The sequence below is a fragment of the Geotrypetes seraphini genome, chromosome 3 (genome assembly GCF_902459505.1).
Source record: "Geotrypetes seraphini chromosome 3, aGeoSer1.1, whole genome shotgun sequence".
NCBI lineage: Eukaryota > Metazoa > Chordata > Amphibia > Gymnophiona > Dermophiidae > Geotrypetes > Geotrypetes seraphini.
Window position 1 is genome coordinate 3,666,414 of NC_047086.1, and position 17,090 is coordinate 3,683,503.

Genomic DNA, 17,090 nt, shown 5'->3' on the forward strand with positions numbered 1-17,090 from the left:
CTTCGGACACCGAGTAGCCCGCCTGCTTCGAAGGGCTTTAAACTAGGTAAGTTGGGGGAGGGTACCCATTTATATACCGGAGCAGTAAGTAACAATCCTAATAAGGTGAACCAAAACTCCACTTCTAAGTCAGAGGTAAGTACCCTTGCTGCAAAAGATTCGCTAGGAGACACTCTAATTCAGATGGGTAACTCTCTAAAGGGGTTTAGACACAAAGAGTGGAGAGCTATGTATGTAAATGCACACAGCCTAGGGAATAAATTTCTAGAACTAGAAACAGAAATAGTAAATGCAGACCTAGACGTGGTAGCAATATCCGAAACATGGTTCACTGACTCTCATGGGTGGGATATAACTATACCAGGATATAACCTGCTTCGCCAAGATAGAGAGGGTAAGTTGGGAGGTGGGGTAGCACTTTACATCAAAGAGAACATCAAGACAACTAGGATCACAGATGTCAAGTACACTGGGGAATCCATCTGGGTAAACCTGGCCAGAGGCGGAGAGAAATGCCTATACCTCGGTGTGGTATACAGACCTCCAAGACAATCGGAGGACAAAGACAATGAATTAATTGAAGACATTGAGAATATCACCTTACGGGGGGACGTTGTCCTGTTAGGGGACTTCAACATGCCTGATGTAGACTGGAACACATTCTCAGCAACAACTTGTAGTAGCAAGAGGATATTAACATCCATGAAGGGAGTACAGCTCAAACAAATGGTACTAGAGCCCACTAGGGCCCAGGCCATCCTGGACCTGATACTTACGAACGGGGAAAGCGTCACGGAAGTCTTGGTGGGAGAAACGCTGGCAACCAGTGACCATAACATGGTATGGTTCAACCTTAGAAAGGGCTTCCCTAGATCACAAACAAAAACGAAGGTACTCAATTTCCAGGGCACTGACTTCGCAAGCATGGGTGATTTCGTCCATCAGACGCTACAGGCTCTGGAAACAACGGATGATGTGGAAGCTATGTGGTCAACACTGAAAAGGACACTACACGAAGCAACTATCCGCTACATAAAATCGGTAAATAAACAACAAAGAAAGAAGAAACCCCGTTGGTTCACTGATGAGATCTCACACCTAGTCAAGGACAAGAAAAGAGCATTTCTTTCATACAAATGCACCGGGGAGAAAGAAGCTAAAATTGAATACAAGACAAGGTCTGCAGCGGTCAAAACAGCAGTCAGGGAGGCCAAACTTCGAGTGGAAGAAACTCTAGCAAAGAACATTAAGAAAGGGGACAAATCCTTCTTCAGGTATATTAGTGACAGGCAGAAGAACACAAATGGGATAGTACGTCTTAGAACAGCAGATGGGATTTATGTGGAAACAGATTCCGAAAAAGCCAAACTACTGAACGATTACTTCTGCTCAGTCTTTACCTGCGAGGCACCTGGACACGGGCCACAGCTGGAAGCAAAGCCAAGCAAGGAAGACCCATTTCAGAATCTTGGGTTCTCACCAGCTGATGTTTACAGCGAACTGTCAAGACTCAAGGTAAGCAAAGCCATGGGACCAGACAAATTGCACCCACGAGTTCTCAGGGAGCTGTGCGATGTCCTGGCGGAACCATTAACCATGCTCTTCAATCTCTCCCTAAGTACAGGGAGAGTCCCCCTGGACTGGAAAACAGCTAACGTCGTTCCTCTGCACAAAAAGGGTTGCAGAGCGGAGGCTGCAAATTACAGACCAGTGAGTCTCACATCAATAGTGTGTAAACTCATGGAAACTCTACTTAAATGTAAATTAGACACGATTTTGGATGAGGGGAATCTAAGGGATCCTAGTCAACATGGATTCACTAAGGGTAGATCATGCCAATCCAATCTTATCAGCTTCTTTGATTGGGTAACAGGAAAGCTGGACTCGGGAGAGTCTCTGGACATAGTGTACTTAGACTTCAGTAAAGCTTTCGACAGCGTCCCACACCGTAGACTATTAAACAAGATGAAATCGATGGGGTTAGGCGAGACACTAATTGCATGGGTCAAAGATTGGCTGAGTGGAAGACGTCAGAGGGTGATGGTCAACGGCACCCTCTCTGAGACATCGGAGGTGACCAGCGGAGTGCCACAGGGCTCGGTCCTGGGTCCACTCCTTTTTAACATATTCATAAGAGACTTGACCCAAGGGCTTCAGGGTAAAGTAACTCTATTCGCTGATGACGCCAAACTATGTAATATAGTAAGTGAAAGCAATCTGCAGGATAGTATGACGCAGGATCTGCTTACGTTGGAAAACTGGTCCTCGACATGGCAGCTGGGCTTCAACGCTAAGAAATGTAAGGTTATGCATCTCGGTAGCAGAAATCCATGCAAACCTTACACCTTAAATGGAGAAACACTAGCTAGGACTTCAGAAGAAAGAGACTTGGGAATAATCATCAGTGCAGACATGAAGGCCGCCAAACAAGTAGAGAAGGCCTCATCCAAAGCAAGGCAACTTATGGGATGTATCAATAGAAGCTTCGTTAGCCGCAAATCTGAAGTCATAATGCCACTGTACAGAACCATGGTGAGACCTCATCTGGAATACTGTGTGCAATTCTGGAGGCCACATTACCGTAAAGACGTGCTTAGAGTTGAGTCGGTTCAGCGGATGGCCACTAGGATGATCTCGGGGCTCAAGGGTCTCTCGTACGAAGAAAGACTAAACAAATTGCAGCTCTACACTCTAGAGGAGCGCAGGGAGAGGGGGGACATGATTGAGACATTTAAATACATCACGGGACGTGTCGAGGTGGAAGAAGACATCTTCTTTCTCAGGGGACCCTCGGTCACAAGGGGACATCCATTCAAACTCAGAGGAGGGAAATTCGATAGTGACATAAGGAAGTATTTCTTCACAGAAAGGGTTGTAGATCACTGGAACAAGCTTCCAGAGCAGGTGATCAAGGCCACCAGCGTTATTGACTTTAAGAATAAATGGGATGCCCTAGTAGGATCCTTACGAGGGTCGAGTTAAGGAACTAGGTCATTAGTACTCAGACTTAATGGGGTGGGTCAGTAGAGTGGGCAGACTTGATGGGCTATAGCCCTTTTCTGCCGTCATCTTTCTATGTTTCTATGTTTAATCTCCCCTAAAAATGAGCAATTAAGATTTTAGCACCGAACTCTTAGGATGCATAAGCGGAGGTCCTCTGACGCCTTATGACACCTACCTGAAAATTAACTGTAGTTAGAGTTGGAGAACTGGTGTGGTTGACTTAACTGCATCGGAGGTAGGCGCCTATAAATTAGGCCCAGTAAAACCTGGCCTAATATACAGGGACTTACCTGTAGGATGTTGAGCGACACCTAAATATGCCTCAGAACCACTAGGCGGGATTCTATAAGCAGTGCCTAGCGATTGATTGCCAACAAGGCTCAGCAGCCCCTACAGTCCCCGTTTATAGAATCTGGCCCAAACTGTTTAATCACCCTCAGTTCCCCTACCCTATCCCGAATACCCAACATCAGCAAACTAGATGTACAGCCCTGTGGATGACTGAGCAGCTGCTCTACCACGCAAATCGGTGATGAGGATATTAATATGAAACCCAGTAACTGTCCCCTATACAGGGGGTGACTTGTATATCCCCTTTTTGTAGTTTTGGTATTTCAAAGTGGTGGGCATGGGAGAATTAAGTGACTTGCTTAGGGTCACCAGGAACAGCTCTGGGATTTGATCTCACAACCTCTGGGTGCAGAGGCAGTAGCTGAACTCTGATAATAACCCAGCAGTCTGGGGATGGGTTTGTTCATGTATATTTTGCTCGCCATGATGAGTTTTACTGGCATTTTGTTTAGCTTTAATCTTGTTTCTTGTGAATTGCTCCTCCGCTAGGCAGAATAAATCAATGCCCTCATGGGCCACCCTCCCGCCCTGCTTTGGCTCGCTCTTCTTTTTCAACAGCTGATACTAATAAAGCATGGGGGATTTGCCCGAGGCTGTCATCTGACCATGTGCTGACAGCAGCCACTTTGTGAAAACACGTTCAGGCTGTCTGCGTGGGACTTCAGCTCACATATGCTTACTTTAGCATTCCCATCAATCACATTTGTATGCGTCATGTACTCAGATAACAGAGCTCACTTCACCAGGTAATGAGGTGTCCTGAAGTTAGGCACAGAGAAACCACAGCCTGAGCTTCCTATTTGGGCTTTCCTTTGCAGTTGTGGGGCTTATAATAGACTAAGACGTCAGAAAAGGGCCACTGGACGAATAGTGTGTAGCTCTCAGTAAGGACATTCTGAGCAGCTGATCCTGGGTATAACTGGGAGACTCATTAGTGCTACAGAGACATTATGTTCATCTTCAATATCTTATGAGCACTACTTCTTTTCCTGGTTGAGTAGATAACATTTGGTTGCCTTTTAATAAAATTAGATTGGAGAAGCTAAAACATGGGTCTCTAAGCCAGTGTTTCTCAACTCAGTCCTGGAGTCTCCCCTTGCCAGTCAGGTTTACAAGATATCCACAATGAATATTCATAAACCTGATTTGCATACACTGCCTCCATTATATGCTAATTTCTTTCATGCATACTCATTGCGGATATTCTGAAAACCTGACTGGCAAGGGGGGACTCCAGGATCGACTTGAGAAACATTGCTCTAAGCTGCAGATTCCTTTTGTCATTTGGACTGTTGTCCAAATACATCAATGAAACATCCTCCCAGGGAAGCCTTACAATGCATAACAAACCTTATAAATCAATAAAACAATACAGAAATCTTTTGCAGTTATGAGAAACTTAAAGTCAAGTTAGAAAATTCTTCGATAGAACACAATTCCAGCTTTTAGTACAATCCCTAGTCTTAGGCCTTTTAGACTACTGTAACATTCTCTACCTCCACTGCTGAGCAACAATGATAAAACAACTACAAACAATCCAAAACACAGCACTGAGGCTCATCTTTTCATTAAGGAAACATGACCACATCACAGAGGCATACCTCAACTCACACTGGCTCCCTGTTCCGGCAAGTATACTATTCAAATTCTACTGTTTACTATTTAAAACCATAAACGGCGATAGCCCAACCTATCTGAACAACCGCCTCATCCAAACTACATCAACTAGACATAGGAAAACCCACACTCCATTCACGCATCAAAGTCAAACGGAAAAAACTATATGATGGCCTCCTAGCCACACAAGCAGCCAAATCTCCAATCCGCTAATTATGACCGCAGACTACAAAACATTCAGAAAAGAAATACTCTACTTTTTAAGAAATTCCTGCAAACAACCTAATAACGCTAGCTCCTTCCCACCCCCATACAACTTCCCAATACCTTCCCGACTCCCCAAAACAACCTCATCTACTCTTTATATCCTCTAGAAATTACCAGATATCTTCTTCATGTAATTCGCTTTTTGTAATTCTTTTGTAATCTGCCTTGAACCGCAAGGCAATGGTGGAATAGAAATCTCTAATGTAATAAATCCCATGCTACCATCTGGTTACTATTCCACACCACTAGGTGAGATTATCTTAACTCCCAATATAAAATCAACCGCACTAGCTGTATCAGAACCATCTTCTATCAAACTATTGCTAGCATCACATTGTTTGCAACAGCTGAATCAATATATAGATAAACACGCTGTCTTGGAAAATTTCCAGCATAGTTTTAGAAGCATGCACAGTACAAAAACTCTGCTTAAGAACATAAGAATAGCCATACTGGGACAGACCAATGGTCCATCTACCCTGATGTACCTAAAAAAATTGTTACTATGAATTTTTGCCTCTTCGGCAAATTGTTCATGTTCTTGTTTGGCTGTCTTTATCAATGCTTTGCATCCAACTTGCCAGTGCTTGTACATCTTCTTATTTTCTTCATTCGGATCCTTTTTCCATTCTTTAAGAACATAAGAAATGCCACTGCTGGGTCAGACCAGTGGTCCATCATGCCCAGCAGTCCGCTCACGCGGCGGCCCTCTGGTCCAAGACCAGCACCCTAACTGAGACTAGCCCTACCAGCGTACGTCCTTGTTCAGTAGGAACTTGTTTAACTTTGTCTTGAATCCATTGAGGGTGTTTTTCCCTATGACAGCCTCCAGGAGAGTGTTCCAGTTTTCCACCACTCTCTTGGTGAAGAAGAACTTCCTTACGTTCGTACGGAATCTATCCCCTTTCAATTTTAGAGAGTGTCCTCTCGTTCTACCTACCTTGGAGAGAGTGAATAACCTGTCCTTATCTACTAAGTCTATCCCCTTCAGTACCTTGAATGTTTCGATCATGTCCCCTCTCAATCTCCTCTGTTCGAGGGAGAAGAGGTCCAGTCTCTCTAATCTTTCGCTGTACGGCAGCTCCTCCAACCCCTTAACCATCTTAGTCGCTCTTCTCTGGACCCTCTCGAGTAGTACCGTGTCCTTCTTCATGTACGACGACCAATGCTATATGCAGTACTCCAGGTGAGGGCGCACCATGGCCTGGTACAGCGGCATGATAACCTTCTCCGATCTGTTTGTGATCCCCTTCTTTATCATTCCTAGCATTCTGTTCGCCCTTTTCGCCACCACCATGCATTGCGCGGACAGCTTCATCGACTTGTCGATCAGAACTTCCAAGTCCCTTTCCTGGGAGGTCTCTCCAAATACTGCCCCGGACATCCTGTACTCGTACTTGAGATTTTTGCTACCGATATGCATCACTTTACACTTATCTACATTGAACCTTATCTGCCATGTCGATGCCAATTCCTCGAGCCTGATTATGTCACGTTGTAGATCTTCGCAATCCCCCTGCGTCTTCACTACTCTGATTAACTTGGCTGTAATAACCTCTTTCAGTTCACCTTTTAACCATGCCGGCTCTTATTTTCCCATTTTTCCACCTTTTTTAATATGTGGAATACATCTGGTCTGGGCTTCCACAATGGTATTTTTAAATAACAAAAACCAAACACCTCAAATGTTAGACAAGGTTATAATGTAAGAACATAAGCATTGCCTCTGCTGGGTCAGACCAGAGGTCCATCATGCCCAGCAGTCCGCTCATGCGGGGGCCCATCAGGTCCAGGACCTGCATAGTAATCCTCTATCTATACCCTTCAGTCCCCTTTTCCTACAGCAAGAGATTAGAGAAACTGGGCCTCTTCTCCCTTGAAAAGAGGAGACTGGGAGGGACATGATCGAAATATTCAAGATAACTTCTACAGAAAAACTTCTACAGAAAAACCCGCTCTGTGTCATTCTAATAAGTGAATGGCACAAAACTTTTGTAATTGTATATTAAAAATATACAGTATATATGTGTGTGTGTATATCTATATATATAAAATCGGAGGTATGTATGTGTGTATGTATGTATGTGTGTGTGTATGTGCCGCGATCACGCAAAAACGGCTTGACCGATTTGAACGAAACTTGGTATGCAGATCCTTCACTACCTGGGATGATATGTTCTGGGGGTCTCGCGGCCCACCTGAACACATGGGCGGAGCTACAAACAGAAAATCAGATTTCACCCATTCATGTCAATGGAAAAAATGTAAAAACATAGTAACATAGTTTTTACATTTTTTCCATTGACATGAATGGGTGAAATCTGATTTTCTGTTTGTAGCTCCGCCCATGTGTTCAGGTGGGCCGAAGCTGCCATTCTCACAGTAATTCAAAAACGGCTTGACCGATTTGAACGAAACTTGGTATGCAGATCCCTCACCACCTGGGGTGATATGTTCTGGGGGTCTCGCGGCCCACCTGCACACGTGGGCGGAGCTACAAACAGAAAATCAGATTTCACCCATTCATGTCAATGGAAAAAATGTAAAAAGCTGCCATTCTCACAGTAATTGAAAAACGGCTTGACCGATTTGAACGAAACTTGGTATGCAGATCCCTCACTACCTGGGGTGATATATTCTGGGGGTATCGCGGCCCACCTGCACACGTGGGCAGAGCTACAAACATAAAATCAGATTTCACCCATTCATGTCAATGGAAAAAATGTAAAAAGCTGCCATTCTCACAGAAATTCAAAAACGGCTTGACCGATTTGAACGAAACTTGGTATGCAGATCCCTCACTACCTGGGGTGATATGTTCTGGGGGTCTCGCGGCCCACCTGCACACGTGGGCGGAGCTACAAACAGAAAATCAGATTTTACCCATTCATGTCAATGGAAAAAATGTAAAAAGCTGCCATTCTCACAGTAATTCAAAAACCCACTATCTGGGGTGATATGTTCTGGGGGTCTCGCGGCCCACAACTCTATGTTGCTTGCTCAAGGGTGGGTTCACCCAAGAATTTATATGTTCTTGCTCCTGGAGGTGAAACTAAAAATGTTGTTTATAATCAAGTTTTGCGTTAGTTGTATTGTATTCATTTTGTCAAATATTTCACATTATAATTTGAATATATGTGTGGGTGTGTATGTATGTATGTTCCAGCATAACTCTTCAATGCATGGACAGATTTCAACCAAACTTGACATACACATTACTTACTATCTGAGGACAAACACTGTGGGGGTGGGAAGGGGGGGATATGTAAAAATGATTGAAAATGACAGATTTTAGTATCTACCCCATAGTGTTTTCGGGCTCACAGATGAATACTCAGCATAACTCTGAAACGCATGGAGAGATTTCAACCAAACTTGGTACACATATGACTTACTATCTGGGGAAAAATATTGTGCAGGTGGGACGGGGTAAAATACTGTGGGGGTGGGAAGGGGGTGATATGTTAAAATTATCAAAAGCGACAGATATTAATGTCCAACCCATAGTTTTCGGGCTCGCAGAGATGAATACTGACACTCCCGATGCCGTTTAAGTCTAAGTTCAGCCCCAAAGAGAGGGACTTTCCTTTGGGATATGTGGAGGGTAGGGGGTTGGGACATGGGGGTGGGGCATATAGGACATGTGGTGGGGGTAACGTGGGGGGTGGGACATGTGGGACATAGTGGGGTGGGACATGTAGGGGGTTGGACATTTTGGGATAAATAAATATCCGGGCAACGCCGGGTAATCAGCTAGTATATATATATATATATATTGAAACACCGCTGCACTTACACAATGTGGATAAGATCAGTTTACGGGGAATCTTATGAAATAATCAATAAGAATCCACCAGGGTTTTATCCCACAATCATGTTCCCCATACAGATGCACCCTAGGTTTTACCCCTCACATCATATATATCCGCAATGTGTATGCATGTGTCTGCCATAATCAAATTTGAACATTATAAGCATAGAGACTTAAATAGTAATGATAATAAATATAAAGATCACTAAAATGCCCTACTTACAAATACAGTTGGAGCACTGAAAAACATTATCAGTCATTACAATATAGCTTCCCCAATGCATGCCAGAGCTGATTGCCCTTGGGGTACGCCTTGAGGAAGATAGTGGAATGCAAGGCAAGAATCCCCTCTTGTCAGTTCCTAGACCAGTTGCACCAAGAAGAAGTCAGTTATGACGTCTAGGAATTTCACCTTCCCAGCACTCCCTAGTTCATAATCCAGTGTTCACCTTCTCTTTAGGGCTCGACAGTTTCATCATGTCTTTTCACAGAAGTTACAAACTGCTTCTTCGAGTTGTTTAACTATATCACTCTCAGCAACCATATCTGGCCCAATATCTTGAACCATATTGTCCACCAAGAGCTGTTCGTTCTTCGCAAGACTACGATATCAGAGACCTTCTCCACATACTATTTGTCTTTCCTCTATCCGTACCAGAGCATTTAATGTGATGGGGCCCCATCTTTGGAATCTGCCCCCCCCCCCCCCCACCTGTGCTTTGGCTTGAACCTTCTTTATCTAGGTTCAAAACCCACCTCAAGACTGCACTTTGATGGTATCCACCCAATAGTGGGTTTTCCATTCTTGGACATTTCAATGTGTTTTTCTACACATGATGCTTGATGCTTTCCTTTCTTAATTATATTGTAGGTCTTTTCTGTTTTCTGTAAACCACTTTGATGGATTCTTCCCCCCCCTGGCAGTATATCAAGATTGACAATAAGCTTGAACTAAAACAAGTGACTAGGAGATGCAAGAAATGTATTCTGCTCTTATTCTCCTCTTTCATTCAATTTGAACTCAAGATTGTCTGCTCTTTTTTCTCTTATTTCTACAAAGTTCTCATTATTGTTATTTGATATAATTCAAACGTAAACCGTTGAGGTCTGTAATATGGTGATGCGGTATAACAAATGGTAATAATAATAAACATATTGTGTGATTGAGTGATGCAAGAAATAGTGACTGATTCTAGTGAAAAAAAGTGTGATAAATAAGTCATTGGTAAAAAATTGTACAATTCAGTTTGGAAAGAAAGATGAGAATATGAAAGAGTTAATAGTCTACAGAAACCAGCAAGGGTTGACAAATACTTATTCCATGCATACGATGATGGATCTCTCTTCTGCTTTCTTGTAGGACTGTGAAGAATGGGCTGTGTGCAATGTAAGGATAAAGAGGCAGCCAAATTGACAGACGAGAGGGATGGAAGCCTGAGCCAGAGCACGGCTTTCCGCTATGGGACAGACCCCAGCCCCCAGCACTACCCAAGCTTCAGTGCAACGGCAATACCAAACTACAACAATTTCCAGGGATCCACAGGCCAAGCGCTTACCGTCTTTGGTGGGGTAGACTCATCTGCTCACACCGGGACACTACGTACCAGAGGAGGAACTGGTAAGCCACTCTTCCAACACATATTCCAGTTCTCACTCTCTGTGCCAACGTTTTTGAACCCTGGTCTGGGCTCAAGGCCAGCCACAGAGGACCCCACACTTAAATGAGTGACTTTTACAACTGGCGGCTGACCAAACGTTGAAGTTTCTTTTCTCTTGCCATCTCCTTGTCCCTTGCTCTCTCTCTCTCCCTCCCTCCCCCTATACCTCATTTGAAATCATATGTCCTGGGCAGGGGTCTGCACAGTGCCAGCCCTGTGTGGTCTCCTGCTCGTGTTTTAATAGCCCTGATGGGAAGAAGAAAGCTGAAGTAAAGAGGGACTCGAAGTACAAGCCAACAGGAAAAAAGCACAAAGGGCCTTCAAGTTCTGGGCAATCAAATACCAGCTTATTGATGGATCTGACACGGGCTGTGTTTTGGTGTCCTGTGTGCGTCAGGAGTCAGTCAGTATCATGAAATACAAAAGAAAAAGATGAAACAAAGTTATCCAATCAAAGATACCAAAATAGATCATCAAAATCCTGATGCGCCAAACAGACTGACTGTGTCCTTAGCATGCATGTCCAACAGAACTCAAGAAAGCGCTAGGGTTTGTGATATCTTATGCTGGTACACTGTTTCATGTGTCTGGTTCTGCTAGAGGTTTCTCGTCTATTCATATACTCATATTGTTGATCTAGGACTCTTTGTGAGGTTGGAGTGATTCCTGATGCAGGCTTCACAGCTGAAACATGGCCATATTGAGTCCCTTCCCACCAATATCCTTTGAATAAAGGCTGGTTTTGATCTCAGTATAGACTGGTGGCCTTCCCTGAGTTTTTCATACCCCACTCTCTGTGGTTTAACAGTAAAATATTCACAGAAATTCAGTTTTGTCCAAAACAAAAAAATACAAAAAAAATCCCATTTTCAGTTGCCTTCTAGTAGACTTCCAGGGAGTCCTTGAATGATAACGAATCACCATCCTGTGAGCTGAGACACAGTGTAACGTCCTCCCCAGTGAATAAGGTATTGTGAAGGAGACTTTGGGTAATACACCCCATGGCCCTGATCAACAATTTAAAGTTTACCCCTAAAATCATAGAGGTATCCCATGAAAATGCCTAAAGGGTCAAATGGTCATCTAGCTCTATGTGTCCTTTTGAAAACCGTATGACCCTATTCTGCAAGGTCTGCAAACTGCTTCATGGACTTGATATTCAGCTGGTGGCTCTCAGCATTTTCATTGCCACCTGCGTTTTGATTGCCATATCCAGGTTCCGGCATTGAATTTTATAGCCAGTGAAATGTGATATTCAGCATTTAACCAGCTGTGGGACACCACATCAAGTTTCAAGTGTAATAAATATTTTGATAAAATCACAATTTCAAAAATTCAGAGCGATGTAAAGTAATATGTGGGGAAGACAGACAGAACAATTAAGAATGTAGACATGGACAACCATGGCTTATTAAATACGAAAGATATGATAGTGGGAGAACTACAATTGTGAAAGGAAAGAAAACAATGAAAGGACAGGGAGAAAGAGAATAATCAAAACCTCTTAGAACTCTTAACTGTCGAAAGTGTCTTTAGTAAACCTTTGAATTGATCAAGTGACTTCTCTTCCCTCAATTGTTTTGGCAGTGAATTCCACGTTTGTGAGGCTATAACGGAAAAGATAGTATTAATACATCTTAAGGATGGGACGGACAGGAGGCTTTTGTCATCAGATCGTAATGTTCTTGACGGAGCGTAAGGAATGAGCATTCTCTCTAGGAATAGGGGAAGTTGACAGATTAATACTTTGTAAGTTAATAAACATATTTTCAATGTAATTCTAAGGTCTATTGGTAGCCAATGAGCATGCTTTAGAAAGGGAGTAACATGCTCAAACTTCCTGGACTTGGTGATGATTTTTATTGCGGTATTTTGGGTGATTTGTAACCATCTTAATTCCTTAAGAGAAACGCCCTTATAGAGGAAATTGCAATAATCTAATTTGGATATTACTAAGGAGTGTATTAGGCTGTTTAAAGAAGATATATCGAGGAAATTCGAAGGCTGTACTTATTTGGTTTTGATAAGTGAGTTTTTGATCTATGATTATACCTAGAATTTTAATCTTAGCAACTTCCAGAAGAGGAACGTTCTCGATACTGATTGGTAGAGGGGGGGGGGGGGGGCGGCTTGAGACCATTTTTCCATGGAAAGAACATGGTTTTGGTTTTTTATGTTCAATTTAGCTATTGACAAATTTTAGTTAATTTCTGATAGAACTGGCTTTTATGCAGTTACCTTGGCTGGTTAAGTCAGAGTATAGACGTGGCCTAGTGAGTACAGCAGCTGCCTCAGCACCCTGAGGTTGTGAGTTTGATTCCCACTGCAGTTCCACATAAGAATAGCCTTACTGGGTCAGCCCAATGGTCCATCAAGCCCAGTAACCCGTTCTCACGGTGACCAATCCAGGTCCCTAGTAGGTGGCCAAAATCCAAAGAGTAGCAACATTCCATCCAGGGCAAGCAGAGGCTTCCCCCATGTCTTAATAACAGACTAAGGACTTTTCCTCCAGGAATTTGTCCAAACCTTTCTTAAAACCAGCTACCTGATAAAATGACCCCTTCCCCCCAAAGCAAGTTACTGGGTAAATAAGCTATTTGAAGATTACCACTTTCTCAAAAGGTTCTTTGAAGGAGTTTCAGGACCTAGATGGCAGCTATTCTTTGCAGAAGTGGCCACCCAGTATCTAACGGTTGAGTTGGCCTTGCCGTCACTGCTCCTGAAGTGCCCCTAGTGGCCGAGGAGTGAACAGCCTCTTTACGTATTGTAAAATGAAGTACAGTCTGTTTTCTCAACCAGAGGACAATGCTGCTTTTCAGTATCTGTGTCTTGAAAATGTCATGCTGCCTTACCCCTACATTGTATAAATTTGTGTACACAACTTAACCCCATTTAACAGCCAATTATTGACATAAATGGTGTTAACTGGTGGTAGGAATAGAGGAGTAGTCCAATGGTCCCTGAGGTTGCGAGTTCAATTCCCACTACAACTCTTTGTGAATTCATTGCCCCAAGCACGAAATAAGGAGCTCTCGTGTCCCAACCCCTTCACCGTATTTGCACACAGAACTGTCTTTCGTTGTGCTTCTAGAAATGGTGCATGCCGATTCCTTTGCAGGCAACTTCTAGAAGGCATTGACATGAGAGGGTCAACATGCACTCGTTAGGCATGACATAAGAGCCGGTGGCTGTTATCGACTTCAGACTTAGCACCTCACCCCTGCACTTAAATGTTCACGTTCTTTCTTGAATCTACTCTAAATTGGACAGACAAAAAGTGAAAGAAAGTTACCAGGAACCTGACACATTGAAACCGCAAATACAATGGCTTTCTTATACAGTACAGTATTGTAAACTGCTTTATACTGATTAGCTTGAAGCAGCCGTAAAGGCTGATTTACCAAATAAAAGAGGGAATAAAATGAAGATGGAAGAGAGTGAGGAATAGAGATTGTCCAAGGAAGCAGGTTAGGAGACAGCCGGAGCGAGAAGTAATCAGGTGAAGAGACAGTCAGTGGGAACAGGAGCAGAGACAACCAGATCAGCAAAGTTAGAGGAAAGGACAGGGACAGGGAGTTAGGGAAGAGACAGAGGAGAAAGGACAGAAAAGGGGGACTGGGTAAAACATGGTCAGCTTTGACAGTGGTGGTTTCAGGTGACCATTTCACTCCGAGGGAGCTTAAAGCACTCCCCTCCCTCCTGCAGAGGCCACAAATCAGATTGAGCAGACGACAAGATCTGCCTCTGTCAATCTGGTTTTACCTCGGTTTTGAGCCCAGAACATCAGGCTCTGAGGCCGTGACATTAACCTCTAGGCTACATCTTGGTCATCTTCGCATCCCCCACTCCCTTTCGAATAGAACGGCTTCACATTTAATAAATATTTCAAACAGAAGCAGATCCTTAAAAATTTAGCAGCTGCGAATTGGGATTTCAATTTAACATGAAAACACCCCAATATCTCCCCCCTGAAGATGGACCTCAATGCCTTCTCCCCTCCCCCCCCCAAATATGCTTCCCTCCACTTTGACAGCTGTGGTTTCTGATGTTAATTGAACTGACAGACCTCATTGCACTCCTTCCCCCTCCAAGCTCCACGGATCTGCACTCAGGTCTGTCAAAGCAGATCCGTGGGGTTTGGAAGGGGAAGTGCCCTGTGGTCCGTCAAAGTGAAATTGTCACCTGAAACTACCACTGTCAAAGCTGCAGGAAGCTGATTTCTAAGGATGTGCTGTTAAGGTCTGTGAGCTCCAGATTTTACTCAGTCCCCAGAAAAAGAGACACTGAATCAAGGGAATAGAAAGCCAGAGGGGCAAAAGCAGAGTAAAAGCATAGACGGAGGGACAGAAATTGAGGGGAAGAGACAGTCAGTGGTGGGAGAGAGGAGAGTGTCAACTGATGACTGCTAATGTCTGAGGACATCTTCAGCCGGGGCTGACCTGTCTCTCTTCCTCCATAGGTGTCACCCTCTTCGTTGCACTCTACGACTATGAAGCCAGAACTGAGGACGACCTCACCTTCCAGAAAGGAGAGAAATTTCAGATACTTAACAGCTCGTAAGTTCCAGCACAAACACTCCACACTCTGGCTGAGAAGGATAAACTTTCAGTCTTACGACCTGTGCTTTTTTGGTCAGTTGTATACACTTAAGGATCCTCTGTGCTTATACTGCTACTGCTGATTATTTCTAGAGTGGTACCTGATCCAATGAGCTGACAATCTAATCAAGACAGCCAAAGAAGATGCCCGGGTGGGGGTTACAGCCAGAGGGGATGGTTGAGGCTGCTGCCTATGGTGGTCAGCAGAGGGACCCAGGGTTATAAGTGGAAGGCTATCCCAGCCAGCTAAGGAGCCTCTGTGCGGATCCTAAATTTTATCCCTCACTTCCCCCACAGCTGGATTTCCCTGGACATGTCCTCCTTTTGAGGACATGTCTGGGGATATGGATGGGTTTTGAAAAGCTTCCTCAAATCGCTTCGGGCAGGAAGGAAGTCCGCGTATGTACAGACTTCCTCACTGCCCGACAGAAGCAGTCAGTGGGGGAGGGAGGGCAGAACTGGGCAGGCCTGGGGGGTCCAGATTTTCCACATCCACTGCTCCCTTTAAGCTGAATTGCATTGGAAGGTCGTGCTTCAGTTCTGTCTGGAGAAGTAGCCGAATGGTTCATGCAGCTGCGGGGGACCCAGGTTCAATTCCCACTACAGCTCCTTGTGACTCTGAGCAAGTCACTTAACCCTCCGTTGTCCAAGGTACAAAATAAGGGTCCATATGGAAAGGCCAAATATCAAATCCCTTCCCCCTTTTCAATTGCTAGATGACAGGCAATTGGAAATCTGATAGTGAAACAGCACCCCCCACTGGCAGGACGTTGTGCAGAGATCTCCTGCTCATCCTAAAGGGAACCGGGCCTACAGCTAAGGTTCCTCTATGCTGATTTCAGGTTTTAGGCCTTCTTAAAAGCTCTTTCTAATGCATGCAGTGCAATCCCTTTCCGTATGCCTTGGCTGCAGAGAGCCCATGACAACATGTGATGTTCCTTCCTTCTTCACATCTCTCTCAGTAGGGAGAAAAGGGGTCAAGGAAGCTCGTTTCTGTCCCCAAAGATAGAAGAATGTGTCCAAGCCTGGAGGAACTTCCCTCTGCCACTGTTCCCACCATTGGAAATGATGGTACTCAGTTCCAAGCGAATCTCACCAAATTCTCTATATGTACAACAAATGCTCTGCTTCCCCTCCCTGTACAAGTCCATCTAATGGTATGCTCTCCTTGAGACTCAGAGAAATGCAACAATCACGGTGTTAGCCACAGAAGCCTAAGAGAAAATGCTCCCCCCTCCCAGTTCTGTCCATGTGTGCCTGATGGTGAACTGGATTAGAAACTAGTGATACACTGAAACCAAGCACTAGCGGTAAATAAAATTTACTCAGGGAAGAGAAAAGTGATTAGTGGAGTGGCTGAAGTTTCTATACACAAGAAGTGTGCAAATTTCTGTCCTATGTGCTCCAGTCGCTTATAAAATTGGTGCATAGACTAAACCACATGAGACAATCACACACAGGATGTCAGCATGCTGGATTGAAACACTATTTTAAAGCGCTCCGATGGGGGTAGGGGTAATCCCCCAACTTTACTTAGAACTGTTGGCGCTCCTGTTGGGAGGGTGTTGGGGGGAACCCCCCATTACAGAGGAAACAGCCTTTTTCCCTCTTTTGGGGGGTAAAATTATAGTTTCCTCTGTAATGGGGGTTCCCCCCACCCACCCCCAACAGGAACACCAATAGTTCTAACTAAAGTGTGGGGGGGTTCCCCCCACACACATCTTAGGAGCACTTTAAAATAGCGTTTCAATCCAGCACCCTGACATCCTGTGCACAATTGTCTGC

General features: G+C 44.2%; 1 protein-coding gene across 4 annotated transcripts in view; it reads left to right on the forward strand.

Annotated features, from left to right (window-relative positions):
• The window catches only part of FYN (FYN proto-oncogene, Src family tyrosine kinase), a 148,698-nt gene that overhangs the window by 81,029 nt on the left and 50,579 nt on the right, over positions 1-17,090 (forward strand). For all 4 annotated transcript variants that reach the window (XM_033939825.1, XM_033939823.1, XM_033939826.1 and 1 more), the window contains 2 exons: positions 10,410-10,667; positions 15,167-15,263. In XM_033939825.1, the coding sequence (XP_033795716.1) occupies positions 10,421-10,667; positions 15,167-15,263 (344 nt within the window). In that variant the 5' untranslated portion in view covers positions 10,410-10,420. The remainder of the gene's footprint in view (positions 1-10,409; positions 10,668-15,166; positions 15,264-17,090) is intronic.